Source organism: Poromitra crassiceps, assembly GCF_964638095.1.
Source record: "Poromitra crassiceps genome assembly, chromosome: 17".
Taxonomy (NCBI): domain Eukaryota; kingdom Metazoa; phylum Chordata; class Actinopteri; order Beryciformes; family Melamphaidae; genus Poromitra; species Poromitra crassiceps.
Genome location: NC_139635.1, coordinates 16,494,017 through 16,513,059, shown reverse-complemented (window position 1 = coordinate 16,513,059; position 19,043 = coordinate 16,494,017). Strand labels below are relative to the sequence as shown.

At 43.7% G+C, this 19,043-nt stretch overlaps 2 protein-coding genes across 2 annotated transcripts in view; both read left to right on the top strand.

Moving 5' to 3' along the window:
* The window catches only part of LOC310792050 (cAMP-responsive element modulator-like), a 208,574-nt gene that overhangs the window by 12,986 nt on the left and 176,545 nt on the right, over positions 1 to 19,043 (top strand). The window lies entirely within an intron of this gene.
* LOC310791895 (frizzled-8-like) lies at positions 5,587 to 9,653 on the top strand. Its single transcript, XM_083653574.1, has 3 exons — positions 5,587 to 6,036; positions 6,675 to 7,104; positions 8,427 to 9,653. Exons 1-3 carry the CDS (start codon positions 5,642 to 5,644, stop codon positions 9,360 to 9,362), a joined length of 1,761 nt encoding a protein of 586 aa, XP_083509700.1. The 5' UTR covers positions 5,587 to 5,641; the 3' UTR covers positions 9,363 to 9,653.

Here is a 19,043-nt window from a genome sequence, read left to right as displayed (position 1 = left end):
ATCCATCCGTGAATATACAAGAGTGCATCTCTTGGCCAAGATCTATGTTCAATACATCATATCAGACGACTTCTTCTGACTCCTGGCTCCATCATTTCATTTCAACTGGTTTCCTTCAAGTGGTTCACTGTTTACCTTTTGGCTGTGGAATTTCATTCTCTATCAATTAGCAAACTGTTTAGGTGGTGAGTGAGATGCTGCTTTGTTTCATGTATCTGGTTTGTTGGCCGGTTCCTTTAAAACTGGGAAATGGGAATGTGACGGGTCAAAGGTCATGAGCTCCGTCGGTGACGTCACCAGTGCTCGTATTTTCTCTCCCAAACTCGGAGGAGCCTCAGCAGCCCCGACCTAAAAAATCCAAGATGGCTGCGCGGCGCATCAACAGTAGTTGAAATCGTAGTAAATACTGTTTATTAGTCTTGTTTGTGTCTCATTACATCAGCTGTACACACAGCACTGTCTAACTTCTATCTGTGTGTGGACATGTTGCTGCAGTGTTTGTATGCGCAAAATACAGTGAAATGCATTGCTATCAACTGGTATTGCTAACAATGGCTAGAGCTAACCATGAGAGCATGATTGTCAGAAGTAGAGAAGACAGACATTCAACCTTTCCTGACGTCTATCTTGCTGGCACTGAGTGTGCTCAGTGTGTGCAGTGAGATCACATATCTGGGTCATATTATCTCAGATGACCTGTCTGATGACAAGGACATCTATAGACAGCGTCAGAAGCTGTATGCTCAAGCTAACATGCTGTGTCACAAGTTCAGCATGTGCTCTGTACCGGTGAAGATCTCACTTTTTAAAGCATACTGTACACCTTTGTATACTGCCCACCTGTCGTGTCGTAAACAAGGCAGCATCAGAAATATATATATGGCTTATAATGACAGCATGAGGCTGCTGTTGAGAGTTTCAAGAAGCTCTAGCGCGAGTCATATGTTTGTTAGTATCAGAGTACCTACCTGCTCTGCTGTCCTGCAGAATCTAACGTATAGATTTATGTGTAGGGCATCTGTGTCAGAAAATGACCTCATCGCTGTCCTGACTAACCCTGTACGCAGTTCTGTCAGATTATTTTCCAGACTGTGGAACCAATGGTGAACATGTCTGTATATTAGGCATTGAACATTGTGGAAGTTCTTACATGTTTCCCCTTTGTTGTTATTTTCTTATTTTGTACTGTGCTGTTTTACTGTTTCTTACTGTGATATGGATCTCCCTGGGTCTGAAATAAATAATTGAATTGAATTGAATTGAATTGAATTGAATTGAATTGAATTGAATTGAATTGAATTGAATTGAATTGAATAACCCTGGCTGGTTTCCCGGCTGTTTTAATGGAACGTCAACAACTCGGGTGTGACATCACTCAACCGTGAAATCCTTCACTCCCAGTTTTAAAGGAACGGGCCATATATATCTGCAGATAGGTCTCATGCGGCGGCAGGCACAAAACCTATACGTGCTAGTTGATCATCTGCTGTAGCCTTTGTGGTGTGTTCAAGTGCAACGCGTTTTGGCTCCGACACAGGAGACGTTGCGAGGCGTCACAACAGTCGGCCTATAGTCCTTAGAGAGATTGGCTTGGTGAGTTCCAGCCACCTGACCTGTGTTCTGGATAAGGGTGATTTCATAGCACACCTTACTCAAATAGTGTTTGCAAATAGAACGTCTGATTTGTTGGAGTGCCGTTTGCCAAAATAGGAGAACACAAGGAGTGAGAATCACATAGGAATCTGAATGTCAATTTGCTAATTGTACGATCGCCAGTTGACCTGACGCCATCTGAGTGGCGGTACTGCCGTCAACCCCACCCATCCACCGCCCCCAACCTCCGCTAAAACAAGCATCCCTTCGCGAAACACCGCAGGTCGGTCGGCACTCGGTCTGATAAACGTGTGGATTGGGTCCAAGCGGGCAGGAAACTCTGTCTGTTTGCTAAACTGTCTCTGCTCCATTTGAGGTTGACTGAGCCAATAAGACGTGTGAATGACTTTAATTAGTGCTATCACAGCGGTCTATCTGCCCGCGGACGGCTTATGTTCTTTAGGGCAGGCTGAGCGCTGGACCTGTGGCCACACACTGTCCTGTTTGTTGGCAGCGCCGGGCCGGCCCAGCGTGAGGCGCTAAGTGAAACACTGGCACCCCCGTTAAGACAAACACCCCTCCCTTCACACCAATACCACCCCCTGCTGTGGGCTAACAAGGACACATTAACCCCCTTAACACACACACACACACACACACACACAGACACACACACACACACGCACACACACACACACACATTCTCTCTTGCGTGCAAACACACACCCAATTCTCTCCCCTTGTCTATGTCTTTCTTTCACCAGACACACTCACAAAGAGAGACAGTCGTGCAGACTATTCACCTTATCATTTGCCCATATCAGCAAAACGTCATTTTGTAATCGTTATTCCGTTTTAGACCCGGAAGTAGATTACTCCTACCTTTATAATTTTTACACTTGCCAAAAAGCTGTTTTCAAGCAAAAAAAAACTGTTATAATGTTTTAATATTTTTTCAGACGAGAACGTAACATTCCAAATATGTGACCAGTTCATCAGAATAACGCCTATTTGGACATTTTTAACGAGCAGCGAGGAGCGCGCTGGCTGTGTGACCGCGGTCGGACTAACGCTAGTTAGTAGGCTATCTGTCAACCCCTACTGTACTGGCAGTGAGAAAACACTGTCGACGTGCTTTTGTAACTAACGTTAAATGCCGACCGGGTACAGCCATCGGCTCCTCGCAGCAGTAACGATATGAACATGTCACTGAAGTTGGCTGCAGTGTAGCTGCTGAATGTTGCCAAACTTCAAATAAAATTGCGTCTGACACGGAAGAGAAAAAGTGGGCGTGGCAACATAAGGTGAATTGGGCTGGGCGAAATGGACCATTATTTTTCGGCTGTGGCGATACACGATATGTTGTAAATATGTTCTAAATGTTCCGTTGTAAGTCAAAGCCATGTGTGAGATATAACAAACACGTTTATTAAATTAATTAATTAAATGTATTAATTAATTATTAAAGAATGCAAAGGCAGGGCTTTCTTCCCTGACTACTGGTGCTTTCACAACATATTTAGTGCTATTTTTTGATAAACAATCCTCAACGTAAATATGATATCTAAGTGGGTAAAGAAAACAAAGGCCATGTTCACATTACAGGCAAATCCGATTTGCTGCTAAAGTCAATAATCATCATTATACTGATTGGTTTCCCAAATCTGATTTGGGAGTGTGTCCAGACTGCCACAAATCAGATTTGGGCAAGTGTTCAAGTCGGATCTGTGTGTCCAGACCTGTGGTTTGGGACAAGTGACACAAATCAGACTTGGAGCGTCCAGACTCATAAAAACCAATCTGGATAGAATCATTAATAGGTCACTAAGGTTCACAAATCAGATTCGGCCTCCTAGTCTGAATGGCCTAATAGCACAGAACAGTCTGGTAAGTTGAGAAAATGACATCGCTTTACTGTAATGCAGCTTTTAAAACCCAGAAAAGACAACATTTTATGCCATAATCACCATGTATACCATTATCCAAAATCAAAGATGATGTATAGTCTAATGTCAAAATATCAATATGTATTGCCCAGACTTTTAATGCGGACACATTCTCTCCCTCCCTCCCTCCCTCCTTCTCCCTCTCTCTCTCTCACACACACACACACACACACACACACACACACACACACACAGACAAACACACACACACACACACGCACACACACGACTCATTGAATATGCTGAAGGCATATGGGAGGTGAGTGTGTGTGACAGAAAGACAGAGTGAGAGTGCACAGACACACATTCCCTCCCTCTCTTTCTCTCTCTCTCACACACACACACACACACCCACACACACACACACTGTAGGCCTACACACATGATCTGTCTCTCATACACACGTCCTCTCACACACTTCCCTCAGTAAATATAGTAACACGCGGTTGTGTAGATATCCTCAGCAGTAAACAAACACACCTCAACAGAGACAGGCTGTATATTACTGTATTTATATTTTCATATAACTGAGGAATTTAGCTGATGCTTGCATTCAGGTGAGTTATATCAGTTAGCAGGTTCAGTGTTTTGCTCCAGCCAGGGCACTTAAGCGCAGACAGCATGGATCAAAGGTTGAACTGCTGACTAGATTTAGTTGGCAACAATGCTATTTTGCAATCATATGGCTAGATATTCAAATGTTACTTTTACGACATTGATTTGAGAGCAAACAAAACTTTATTTTGGAAGTGTAAATCATGATTTTGTATTTTATATGTATTTCCTGTTGTAGCCTATTTTGAGCAAAGAAGAATGTGTTGAATCAAAATGATGAAAATGTTAATAATAAAGATATAATGTATTTACCACCCAGTGATGACATTAGTAACAGGGACAAGGTGGTTATACGAGGGATCAGCCGAGCAGCATTTTGGTCAACAAACCACGTCACTGCGTGGCAACGGCAATGGAACCCTATGGAGCCGGAGTTTGAGCGCGTCTGACTCTAGCCGGCTGACCGTGTTTACAATTTAAAAACTGCGACAGTTCGCACAACTTTAACACAACATGCATTATTCATTATTGTGAATTAGGGCTATATAAATAAACTTGACTTGACTTGACTTGAATTATACATCAAACTCTTGAGCTACTTCTGCTCTCACTCAGAATGTAAAAATATAAGCAATGTGATGTATAGTTTTGAGATATAGTAGGTTTGGCGCAACTCATACTAGTTAACTGCCATGGGGTTCTGCATATCTGGGTGGCAAGTGACATCACGCTGATTCGTCCTATAAAGGTGGATAAACTATGACCTCCATACGACAAACAACCACATTATGAACACAAATCAAACATGCTCCGCCTTATACAACCTGCATCAGCTTGATCTCACTATGAATTGATGCTATAACGATTCATGTCAGCCTATTGGGAGAGCTGACACCCCTGATTACGATTGGTTAATTAATTACTAGGCTATTACTGTTTCTAGTGTGCAACACAACTGTTTGTTAAGGGCAGTGTGTGTGTGTGTGTGTGTGTGTGTGTGTGTGTGTGTGTGTGCCTCATATGTGTGTGTGTGTGTGTGTGTGTGTGTGTGTGTGTGTGTGTGTGTGTGTGTGTGTGTGTGTGTGTGTGTGCGTGCGTGCGTGCGTGCGTGCGTGCGTGTGTGTGTGTGTGTGATTCTAACCCTCCCTCAGGGTGAACATTTTAAACAAACACCGATAGAAGCAGCGCTTGATTGACTCATTCCCCCTGCCCGCCCCTCCCTCTCCGCCCATGCTGGGGGAGTGACTTCACGCCTCCTGTATAAAACCCAACGCACCCTCCAGGCACACAGAGCATGCAGAGAGGGAGCCGGCCCCGGTGCTGCACCCACCGACAGACACAAAGGCAGAGAGGAGTGCGATGCGAGCCTGCCTGCAACAGTCACTGTGTAGACCGCGGGGGAACTGACAGACACCCCAGACGCAGCGCTTGTTTTTCGGATACTACAGAGCATCACCCCGAGCCCAGTCAGCGCCCCAGGAGGATGGGTTCAGCAGCATCCCTGGATTAGCCGGACTTTACGCACGAATCGCGCACAGAAAACGGCCATGGAGCTAAGGAGCGTCCCGGGATGGCTCTCGCTGTTGGCCGCCGTCCTCCTCCACGGATCGGGCTTTGCGGTGCTGGCGGCCAAGGAGCTCCAGTGCCAGGAGATCTCGGTGCCTCTGTGCAAGGGCATCGGCTACAACTACACCTACATGCCCAACCAGTTCAACCACGACACGCAGGACGAGGCGGGCCTGGAGGTGCACCAGTTCTGGCCGCTGGTGGAGATCAAGTGCTCCGCGGACCTGCGCTTCTTCCTCTGCAGCATGTACACCCCCATCTGCCTGCACGACTACAAGAAGCCGCTGCCGCCCTGCCGGAGCGTCTGCGAGCGCGCAAAGGCGGGCTGCGCGCCGCTCATGAGGCAGTACGGCTTCCCCTGGCCCGACCGCATGAGGTGAGTGATGGATGGATGAATGGATTATAGGCTATTTTGTTTCTCTGTGCGAACATGTAAAGATTAAATAATTAACTATAAAAAATATTTATTTCAGATGGAACCAAGAATATAGTTTTGGATGTAGCCTATGTAGTGGATCTAACACAGACAATCTATCTAGCCTACTTATAATGATTTAAATCTTTGTTTGGCCTTAAAACTACAGCAATTCAATAAGCAAATTATCACAATATAGATAAATTAAATCTAGCCTATAGTCTAATATGTTTGAAAAGGAGTAGTATGAAGTAGACTACTCTTATTTATTCCTACCCCTTCTCAACTGGCCAATGCATGTATCCATAAACTTCTATTTACAATTTAATCCTATTTAACTTAATTTAGTCTATTTTTATATTATATTATATACAGGGATGCAAAGTGTCTCCTTCAGGTGACAGTTACCTTTATTTTAATTGAGTAGAGTTTCTCAGTCTGCCTGCTGGTATCTGTCATCTTTTTCACTCTCCATGACTCTGCATCTAAATATTACCCTTCTCAACTAGCCTATAATTCATCCTCATACAATTTAAAGATACTATAGGTTTAAATAATATTCCCTTATCGTTTTAAAGATACTTAATATTCCCTTATAGGTGCGACCTGCTGCCAGAGCAGGGCCAGCAGGACACTCTGTGCATGGATTACAACCGCAGCCAGACGACCACCGCCTCGCCTGTAGTGGCCAAGCCCACCAACTGGCCCCTCAAGCCGTACAACCCGCGCAAGAAAGACGGTTACGGCGGGCGCGGCGTGCCCGGTAAGCACAAGCCCGCGGCCTCCCCGTGCGAGCCGGGCTGCCACTGCCGTGCGCCCATGGTGCCGGTGACCGGTGACGGCCACCCGCTGCACAACCGGGTCAAGACGGGCCAGATGATGAACTGTGCCATGCCCTGCCACAACCCCTACTTCTCCCAGGAGGAGGAGAGCTTCACTGCCTTCTGGATCGGCCTGTGGTCCGTGCTCTGCTTCATCTCCACCTTCGCCACCGTGGCCACGTTCCTCATCGACATGGAGAGGTTCAAGGTAAGGAATGCTTCATATAGTGGTTCCCAACGTGGGGTCTCAGAGGGGGGTGTAGGGGGTGTCCCCATCAAATTGATACATTGTCAAACTTAATCATTATTTAATTTACAATTAGAAAATACATTTTTAGTTTCTCTATCTCACTACTTATAATACAGATCGTCATGGGATTCTGGACAAAATCAGATCTAACAACAAAAACATGATCAGATTTGGGTTCCAGACAAATCCATGGTTCAAATGTGCACTAAATGCGGGGTCCTTGATATGAAAAATAAATATTGAGAGTCACTGGTCAGGCTATAGGCTGCTTTGGTGACACTAGTCTGAGAGTAACTATTAGCCTACTACTCAATACCAAGAAGTAATGCACTTGATTATGTTTGAGGTGTAATATGTATATAGCCTATATATATATTTCTGTTTTACTTGATTTGATTCTTCTAATGTCTAATTCTTCTAATAATCTGCATCAAATTGATGACTTGTTAAACTTCATCATTACTTGATTTCCAAAAAGTTACCACAATTAGAGAATGTAGAAAAATGAGTGTTTTGATCACGTTATCTCTCGACCTACAATACACACAACCATGGAACAAAATAATATCTAACAAAGTATTCTCAGATTTGTGTTTTGAGTCAAAATCTCATCAAATCCCCCATTTCACATTTTAATCTTTTTTATTTATCTATGCCAGTGGTTCTCAAAGTGACGTTCGGGGGCCCCTAGGGGTCCTTGAGGGGGTTCCAGGGGGTCCCCAGCAAAAAAGAGGGATCACCTTATTTTCACTATAATACCATCCATACATAACACAATGACAGAATGTATGGCTAGTTTGGTCATGGGTTTCATACACTTTATCTAATAAAACAGCTGAAAGCAAGAAACCTTATCAGATGGGGGACCCTGGGAAAAAATCTTATCAAATGGTGGTCTGTGCTGTAATTTCTCTCAGTTTAGGGGTCCTTGACATGAAAAAGTGTGTGAACCCCTGCTGGTCTCTGCTCTTTCCTTCTATCTATTTTATGTAAAGCATGTTGAATTCCATCTGTATATGAAACGTGCTATACTAAACTTGCCTTGCCTTCACAATACCCTGAGCTGCCCATCATCTTCCTCTCCGCCTGCTACATGTTCGTGCTACTGAACTTGTGTTGCCTTCACAGTACCCTGAGCTGCCCATCATCTTCCTCTCTACCTGCTACATGTTCATGCTATACTAAACTTGACTTGCCTTCACAGTACCCTGAGCTGCCCATCATCTTCCTCTCTACCTGCTACATGTTCGTGCTATACTAAACTTGCGTTGCCTTCACAGTACCCTGAGCGGCCCATCATCTTCCTCTCCGCCTGCTACATGTTCGTGTCGGTGGGCTACATCGTCAGGCTGATCGCCGGACACGAGGAGGTGGCCTGCAACCGGGAGCACGGCGTGCAACACATCCACTACGAGACCACAGGCCCCGCGCTCTGCACCATCGTCTTCCTCCTCATCTACTTCTTCGGCATGGCCAGCTCCATCTGGTGGGTGATCCTGTCCCTCACCTGGTTCCTGGCCGCGGGCATGAAGTGGGGCAACGAGGCCATCGCCAGCTACTCGCAGTACTTCCACCTGGCCGCCTGGCTCGTCCCCAGCATGAAGTCCATCGCAGTGTTGGCTCTGAGCTCCGTGGACGGGGACTCCGTGGCTGGGATATGCTACGTGGGCAACCAGAACCTGGATAACCTCCGGGGGTTCGTTTTGGCACCGCTGGTGATCTACCTGTTCATCGGCACCATGTTTCTCCTGGCCGGCTTCGTCTCTCTGTTCCGGATCAGGAGTGTTATCAAGCAAGGGGGGACCAAGACGGACAAGCTGGAGAGACTCATGATCCGGATAGGAGTTTTTACCGTTCTATACACCGTGCCGGCCACCGTCATAGTGGCGTGCTACTTCTACGAGCAGCACAACAGACAGACGTGGGAGATTACGCACAACTGCACGTGCATGTCAGAGCAGGACAGGCAGCGGCCAGACTACGCCGTGTTCATGCTCAAGTACTTCATGTGCCTCCTGGTGGGCATCACCTCGGGGGCCTGGGTGTGGTCCGGGAAGACCCTGGACTCCTGGAGGACTTTCTGCACGCGCTGCTGCTGGGGGAGCAAAGCCTCCGCCGGCTCCATGTACAGTGACGTGAGCACGGGACTCACCTGGAGGTCAGGGACGGCCAGCTCCGTCTCCTGCCCCAAACAGATGCCACTGTCCCGGGTTTGAACCAGGGATTTAAGCCTATAAGGTATACGGCATCTAATGGCATCTAATGCCACTTGCCATGAAAACGTCCAAAACCAGCACATTTAGGCTGCAAATGTGGGGACAGGGCGGCACAATGACTGATGACTGACACAATGTTCTTATCTGGTTTGATTTGATAAATTATGAAAAGCAAAGTCTCCAAACTAGCAGCTTAGAGGGAATATTGCTCCTGAACGCTCCCCTGATGTGAATCATCTTGAAGATGTGGTTTCCAAATGCATTTCTGCTCTTCTGTGCTTTGATCTTTGCTCTCATTCTACTTATTAAAATGCATAAGCTCAATGTTGGACTCACTTAAGCTAAGACATGGTGAGAGCCCCATACCTTGCCTTAACCAAAAGGGTTTATATAGGAGGGGGGGGGGGGGCAGTAATTGTGGTGGGATTGTTCATCAGCGTGTTGTAATTAGCACATTAATGAAGGCCTAATGGTTTCTCTTAAACACTGTCAGCAGCAGAACAATGTACCTGCTGCCACCAAGAATGCACAGTCTTATCTGGGCTTCTTTAAATGCGTGCAGCTGACAAGATCCCCCTTGTCGATAGGTGACATGGTATAGCCCAGGCGTTACATGGTATAGCTCGGGCGTGACATGGTATAACCCAGGTGTTACATGGTATAGCCCAGGTGTTACATGGTATACCCCAGGCGTTACATGGTATAGCTCGGGCGTGACATGGTATAACCCAGGTGTTACATGGTATAGCCCAGGCATTACATGGTATAGACCAATTGAGACATGGTATAGCCCAGGTGACATGGTATAGCCCAGGCGGTACATGGTATACCCCAGGCGTTACATGGTATAGCCCAGGCTCTTCTTTTCAAACTCTAAACTGTTTTGTCTTAAACACCAGATTCATACTAAGACTGCTTTGCCTGCATCACTCCTCTTTTCCCTTTTTCTACAAGATGGATTTACAAGTACATGAACCAATGCCTTAAAAACTGTCTCATACGGGTTTCATGATTAGCGCATAAAGTGTATTTATATAATTATTGCTGTACATACATTGTAAATTTGTACATGAAATTTTACGAAGATTGTAAATATGTATAATTTCCACTTTGATAGAAGATCTTTATTTTGAGAATAAAACAAACTTTTATTGAATTTGACCCGTGCGTCCGGGTCTTTCTCGCCAAAACTTTGTCATTAGCTCATTAGAGATTGTAAAATGTTTTGATGATGTTGTGATGCTTTAAAAAATACTTAGCAAACAGAGCAGATGAGTGTGGATGAAGGTTTTGACTGGTGTGTGGAGGAGAGAGTAGGTTTTGATCCAACTCTATCTTTGTGCGTATTGATAAATTTCACCCAAAATTCTCAGATTACATTTATTAGATTATTTTATCTTTACCTACTGCTGTCATTTGCCTTTGGGCCCACATGGGCTAAACTAAAGTCAAACCTCTCTGCTGTGAGGCAGTGAGGGAGTAACATTGGCACGGAAAACTACACTCTGTGTTTTACTCTGATGTTTGCCCTCTGATAGGCTTGGGCGGTATTAAAGTATTATGGTATACCGGAGTATTTAGAAATCCTGACGGTATGATTTGCAATACCGTCAAAACCGTTTTCTGTCTTTTTTGTTCAGCCAAAATAGTCAAGGTCAAGTGTAAGGACACTACTGGGCTTAGCCTAAATTATTTGTATTCATTTATTTGTATTCATCATTTATAGGACACTTTTTCTTCTTTTTTTAACTTGCCCATAATGGTGTCCATTCCGTTCGTTTAATCATCATTCTCCATTGATATTTGTGAACAACATCTTCTGAGACTGATACCATCCTATACTGTATACCGGGGTTTAATCTCAGGAAGGTATGAAGGTATGAGAAAATAGATACTGCCCAAGCCTACTCTGTTAAACCTGATGAAATATGCCACCTTTTATATTACTTTTACACTGTAAGCATGCCTATCTTAAGTCAGCTGTCTTATAAGATCTACATTTTCTTCAAACAAGTGAAAAATCAGCTTGTTTCAGGCATTTCTTAAACTAGTGTATGTTGAAAGTATGTTCAGTATGTTGGTTGATATGCAGGCCTATTAGAAAGTGAAACCATCTCAGCTCAGTGACTTTTGAATTAGGCCTAAATTTAAGGAAAAATAATTTGCCAAGATGCATAGTTCTGTTCACCCCCTCCCCCCCCAGTACAGTATGTATATCTATGACATTTGATTTATTTTTTAAAGTTCTGAATACTTCTCTATTGGGGGCTCATGCTACAGTCAAAACGTCAGTAGGAAGGGACAGATAGTGTTGACAGACAGGCCGACACCGTTTCTGCCGCGTGTAAACTTAATTTCCCTCGTGCAGCGTCTGGTAGCATGTGGTCTGTTTATGTACTGCAGGATTCTTTAAATGGAGACACAGCCTTGCTTTTGGAGTCTGTATCATCATCATCATCATCATCATCATCATGGTCAGCCCGGGATGGCAGAGGTCCCTGTGTAACCGCTGTAGCGGTGCTTAACTCCTAACAAAATGTTTAGGTAAAAAAGCCTATTTTCTCCTGCAGGAGCTTCCAAGTGAGAAAATAAATCTTAAAATGCTCAAAGCAGATTGACTCATCCTGCTGTTTCTTAATCATCCATAGACCCGATGGATGACCGATATGCTGCCCATAAACACCCTGGTGCATGATGACCTCTGACCTCTGGACTCTGAACACTGTGGAGGAGGAGATGCACCTCAAGTTATACGATGCTGCCACCTGCTGGTCAAAAGATCCTGCACCGTCCATAAAGAATAAACATCTCAACAATTCATTGAGCACACTGCAAAGATATCCATCCAAAGGATTTAATCTGAAAATCTTATATTCCATAAAACAAGTGGAATAATCTGCCACTGGAGTTAGATGATTATACTCGTTTCCAATATGCAAATCAATTTGTTTCAGCGTATATTGTTTATTTTTTTGTCAATAATTTCATATAATTATATCATTTCCTATAGATACTGGTGACGTTACCTTAACGTTTTCTTTCAAGATACTGATTCCTGGTCCTACCACTTGGTTGAAGAAAAGTCAGATTTTAATACTGAAAAATTTGACAGTAAATCACATAAGATGGACATTTATTGCAGGGCAGTTATTTTATATTATTTAAAATAATCTACTGAAGGGGAAAAAATCCATCCCCTTCAGCGTAACTGACAGATCACATGACACATGATGATCACATGACAGATCCCCACCCAGTAATGACATCCATCAAGTCAAGAGACAGACGGGTGAGTTGACTCAGTCCAATGGAAACAAACTGGCCTTCTGCTGCATATTAGCTGGAGACATGTTGGTTTCCTCTTTTGATGTTCATCTGTGCATGCATGTGTGTGTGTGTGTGTGTGTGTGTGTGTGTGTGTGTGTGTGTGTGTGTGTGTGTGCGTGCGCGCGCGCATGCGTGCGTGCGTGCGTGCGTGTGTGCGTGTGTGTGTGTGTGTGTGTGTGTTTGTGTTTGGGACATGCTCCCTGACCCCGCAGCAAAAATCAACAGAGGAAATGGGTTGAGAGGTCATGCCGGATCCATCTCCCACTAACCTAAACAGGAAGTCGACATGCCGGTACAGGAAGAGCTCCTCATCATGGAGACATCCTATTGGCCACATCCAGAGAAGCCAACTCCTCTTCATTGCCTCAAATTGGGACGTTTATGAATGCTGTCTTTGTCGATTTAATTGGTTGTCTCCCTGTGATTGATTTGGAACAAATCTCGTTAAGGAGTCTGAACAGCTCCCACGGGTCGTCAAAGGTCACATAACAAGAGTGTAATTGGAAAAGTGTATACAAAGCTGCAGGATGGGACGCGCTTGGCTTTCAGTAACAGCCATTGTCACGTTACAGCAGATTTACTGTGTCTCTAAAACAAACATTTTCTGAAGGAATAACTGTCACACCATGTGATGGACTGTCCAAGGCAACACTGTTGGGCAGTAATATATTACTCAAGTAATATTTTACGGAAGTAATATATTACTTATAGTACCTAAGTATTATTACTTACGTAATATATTACTTAAGTAATATTTTACGGAAGTAATATATTACTTATAGTACTGAAGTCATTTTCTTAATGTATTATGTAATATGTTACTTAAAGAGCATGATGCAGGTTAGACACGACTTTGAATTAATATGTAGGACTTTTATGTAGCAATTAGGATTCTCTTTTGTTTTTTCTCCACACATAGCTGCATCTAGACTGGTTTTTGTGGAGCATCTGGCAGTGCACGCGCACATACTGTAAAAACCTGCAAATCTAGCAATAACATCTGTGACAATTTTAATACTCAATAAACAATTAATGTGGATCATTACCTCCGTACGCCCAGCTGTGCTGGTCTGGTCGTCCCTCGAGAGGCGGCTCGCTGCAGCTGCATGTAGGCCTACCTCTACTCTGCAGTTAAAACTACTCCCCTTGCGTCTCCGACAATAGGAGACAGATTCAATTATATGTGTTAACTTTTAACACTAATATAATTATAATAAAATGTAATAAAAACATTACATTTATTTATTATACTGTATAGTATCCAGACTATTATAGACTATCGAATATAGAATATTATATTATTAATTTATCATGCTGTAGTATTAACAAATACTGAATAATTTCCTTCCACATAAACATGTCTTTTCAAGCATTTCCATTCATTTGCTGAGGCCACCTAGCGCCCCCTGGCGGCCCCACTTTGAAAACCACTGGGGCTGCCCCATAATATACCTCTAACATAGGCAGTAGTTAGTACAATGCAGTGGTGGCTGCTGAGCTTGGAAACAGGGAAGGTAGCTTCGGCGGTTCTCTTTTGCAGTTTGAAGACAGATTTAGAGGAATATCTCATTTTAAATTATCATTAGGATTAGACTGTTGTGATGTCATTATTCAGTTTTAACCATCAATAATTGTTCCTTTTCTCATTATTTCATTTCTCAGAGTAAATACTGTATATTTATTTCGAGATTTTTGTCAATTATTTGTGCTGTTATGGTTATTATTAGCCTAGTTACTCACTTCTACACTAGCTTAGATTGTGCTACTTATGGATGGCATGGAATTATAGTGAAAATAGATTATGCCCCCTTTTTGCTGGGAACCCCACTTTTAAAACCACTGGCTTAGGCTACAACTGTTGCGAGAAGGTTTCAGGATTTATCTCTATGCATTAGGCTGTGATTACTATTTATATAAATCTATTTATTCACATAGATTCATGATATATTATAGTATACAACCTGTGACATCAATGTTTTGATTAATCTGCGCCAGTACCAAAAATGTAGCCTATTACGGACGGCACAGTGGTCTGTGGTTAACACTGTTGCCTCACAGCAAGAAGGTCCCGGGTTCGAACCCCGGTCCGTCCCAGGTCCTTTCTGTGTGGAGTTTACATGTTCTCCCCGTGTCCGTGTGGGTTTTCTCCGGGTGCTCCGGTTTCCTCCCACCATCAAAGAAAGACATGTATGTTAGGGTTAATACTCCTGTCAGTGTCCCTGACCAAGGTACTGGCAAAATAACTGGAGTTGGTCCCCGGGCGCTGCACTGTGGCTGCCCACTGCTCCTAGTTCTAGAAAGGTTCCTAGTAGAGGATGGGTCAAATGCAGAGGATGAATTTCCCCAAGGGGATAAATAAAGGATAACTTAACTTAACTTAACTTAACTTAACTTATTACTGCATGACTGATCCTATGATGTCATTGTAATCACACTCAGGTGTGCTTTCACAAGACAGGTGTTGTCCATTCAATCAGCCCACCTGTCTTTATAATGGCTGTCTTGCACTGTGTTGAGACTTGACAAAGTCTAGGCCGAAACTGTTGTCAAATAGCGTTAAATTGCACTTTATTGCATCTGGAACCAGAGTGTGCCTTCCCCTGGCTGCAACAACTTCTAGCATAGGCTACTCGTTTAGTTACATTCCAATTCATCAACTTTGGAGCATTATTTACCCCCCTTTCCGACATGCTAGGTTGACATGCTTCGTCCTAATCGATTCCTTATTTCTTCTACTTTCATATGGTATAAAGATTACCAATCACGCTTTAAAAACGAGCTCGCAGTCAGCGATGGATTTAAGGGCCAAATTCAGTTTAAAAGTGTGGGAATTTAAGGTTGCGGTAAATGGCAGGAAAATGACAGCATACATACACACATAAATACGACAAAAATAGCGGTGCTCGGTGAACCATTTCCATGCCGAATTTAATAGAATGCCCGGATAACTTGAAATTAATTGACTTACTTGCATATCCATGCCGTCTGTAGTGTCACCGCATGCAGCCGAGACGTTGCAAATATCCCAGTTTTTATATTCCAGTATCCCGCGGGACCTGAGTTCGATTCTCGCCTGGGACACTGTGGGCGCTGTGGTTGTGTTCCCCCCCATATCTTCAGTGCCTACTGCCCAGGTGGGGTATCTCGTCGTAAGGGCCTTTCTCTCTGTGTGGAGTTTGCATGTTCTCCCCGTGCTCCCCCAGGGGGTTCCTCCGTATATAACCCCCCCACTAAAAACATGCAGAAGATCAGATCGTCATCGTCATCCGACCAGTGACGACAACATCCGAAGTTGGTCCCCGGGCGCTGTACGAGAAAGCGACCACTGCTCCTGGCCTGCCCCCCGGAGGAAAGGACATGCCTGGATGGGTTAAATGCAGAGGACACTTTTCACCGGCCACCGTCAGCATGAGTGTGTTGTGGCCGCATGCATGTATTGTGGTGGTGTTCGTGTGACAATAAAAGACGGGGCTTGTCCCGTTACGAGAGTTTTTTTTCTTTTTTTTTCTTGCCTCACTGGAAACCCCCCCCCCCTGGTACAATGCAAAGTTTAAATAAGCACATCCATAATATACCTCTACCATAGAAAGTAGGTTAACACAATGCAAAGTTTAAATAAGCACATCCCATAATCAGTTATGGGCAAGCTACTTGGAAAATGTAGTAAGCTAAGCTATCAGTTACTCTCGATTAAATATAGCTAAACTACAATGAAGCTATCCCCAGAGAAATGTAGCAAGCTAATACGAGCAACATGGCAAAAGCAGCTTGCAACATCAAAGCTACTTTTTTTCTCACATTGAATCAACTTCATGTCAAAGAACAACTTTCCACCAAACAAATAGGCAGGCAAAAAAAATCTTATTTTGATTGTTTATTATATTATAAAACACATTGAAACTCTCACTGGCACAATATTCAAAAACAGACAATAAAACCTGAACGACTTCTTCATCACTGCCAGTGGCTCCCTCTGGCTCTGCCATCTTTCAAAGTTTGTTGCTGATGTGACTTCGCCAGCACATGACATATTTTGCCCTACCCTTAACCAATCGTCAGTCTTCATTGCCTAAACCCAACCCAATCAGAGGCAGAGTAGTGCCGGGTCTTGCTGCAAGAGAGGCAAGGATGCTAAAAAGCAAGGATGAGACAACAAGACTTGTTGTCCGTCATAATGGAACTGGAAGTGCTTTATTGGCTACACAGGCACACTTGACATAATGCAATGTCTCTTCCTGTTTAATCCAAACCGCAGCAGAAATCTCCACTGTGTGCTTTTCTCATGGATTTTCTCTGGCGAGTAGCTTGTAGCTTTTGCGGGAAGCTACAAGCTACTTGCCTACTGAATAGGCAGTAGGTATAATATACCTCTAACATAGACACAGAGATGGGCGAAAATACATCATAAAGTATTTTGATACAAATTACAAATACTTGCTAAAAAATTTTTTATCACAACAAATACAAAATACTGGTCTGAAAAATGTATTTGAGATACAAATACGTATTTTGAAAATACATAAAAATATATATTTTTTTAAACTGATAAAGAGCTGCAACAATTAGTCAATCCATCAATTCATTGACAAATATTACATTAATTGCCTATTTTGATGATCTATCCATCATTTTGAGCCATTTCTTTAAGGAAAATGCCCTAATTCTCTGATTCCAGCTTCTCAAATGTGAAATTTCCTGGTTTCCTTAGATGGTAAATCATCTCTTAGTCCTCTGTGACAGTATTCTCCTATACCCTCTAACACATTACAGTTCTTTCATTTCAGTTTTAGTTGTTTTTCAGCACAGCTAATTTCTCCCTCACTTCAGCATGTTAATCACCTTCTGTGAGGGCTTTTGACTTACAGGCAGCATTTCTACATGTTAACCTCAAGTTTTGGAACTTTGACCATGTTAGCCCTAGATATCTGACATCATAACAGTATCCCTGGAGATGATGTGCCATGGCTGCAGTTATGGAAATCGCCTGCTGCCCGGGCTCCCAGAATCATGACTGACAGACAGACAGACACCGCCCACCCACCTTGGTGCCATCGTGCAAATGTGCAAAATCGGCTCGAGTGACATCACTGATGACATCACAACTGCCTGAGTGACATCACAGTTGGGCAGTTGCTCGAGTGACATCACTGATGACATCACAATTGATCGACATCACTGATGACATCACAATCATGACCCACACTGCTGCCACACACACTGCCACCCACTTTGCCAATTTTAATTAAGAAGATAATTAGTTCTTAGTTATTTCTAATATGATACACTGGTTTGAATATGCAGTAAACCATGTCATTTGCAGATAGGCCAGTGCGTGCAATATTTAATCATCAATTTATATTAGTAATTTATCTCTGGGGGAATTTCCACCAACACAAGGCTTCATACTAGATGAAGAAGTGATGTGAAGTCTGACTCAAGACCCACCCTACTCTGCCTCTGTTCTGAGGGTAAGCCAATCAGAGGTTAACCAGAGGTAGAGTAGAAGTGACATGTCACATTTTTTTTCTCCACAGTTTCAATTTGAGAATGAAATGACATAAAGTTAAAGAAAAAAGTATTTTATGTATTTAAAATACACAAAATACAAGGTCTGAAAGTATCTTAAAACAAATTACATCTTATTTTTCTCGGTCCAGCCAAATACAAATTACAAAATACACAAATGTATTTGAAATACCGTACGTAGTACTGCCCATCTCTGCATAGACAGTAGGTTAGCACAATGCAGAGTTTAAATAAACACATTCAATCATATCCCTGTGGACTTAGAGATGAACATCTGTTTTTAAAGACTGTTTTCTGCTGAGTTTAGTGAAGTGACTGAACAAAGTCTTTGACACTGTGTAAACCTGTGATGGTACAGTCAGTTCAGTGTGTGGGCCAGCAGGTGGCAGTCACACACCGCTGCTGCCTGCTGACTACAGAGAGACATGAGAGAGACGTTCAGTTATTTTAATGTAGCCTTGAGAGAGAGCGCGCGAGAGGGAGACAGAGAGGGGGGTGGAGAAGAGAGGGTGAGAGAGGAGAGAAAGCGGGATCGCGCATGAGAGGGAGAGAGAGAGGGATCGCGAGAGAGAGGGAGAGCAAGAGAGAGTGAGTGGGAGAGAGAGAGGAGAGAAAGAGGGAGTGCACGAGAGGGAGAGAGAGAGGAGAGAAAGAGAGCGCGCGAGAGAGGAGAGAAAGAGGGCTCGAGCACGAGAGGGAGAGAGAGAGAGGAGAGAAAGAGGGCTCGCGCGCGAGAGGGGAGAGAGAAAGAGAGAGGAGAGAAAGAGGGCTTGCGCGCGAGAGGGGAGAGAGGAGAGCTCTACACGCTGTGCAGGTAAACATGATTTA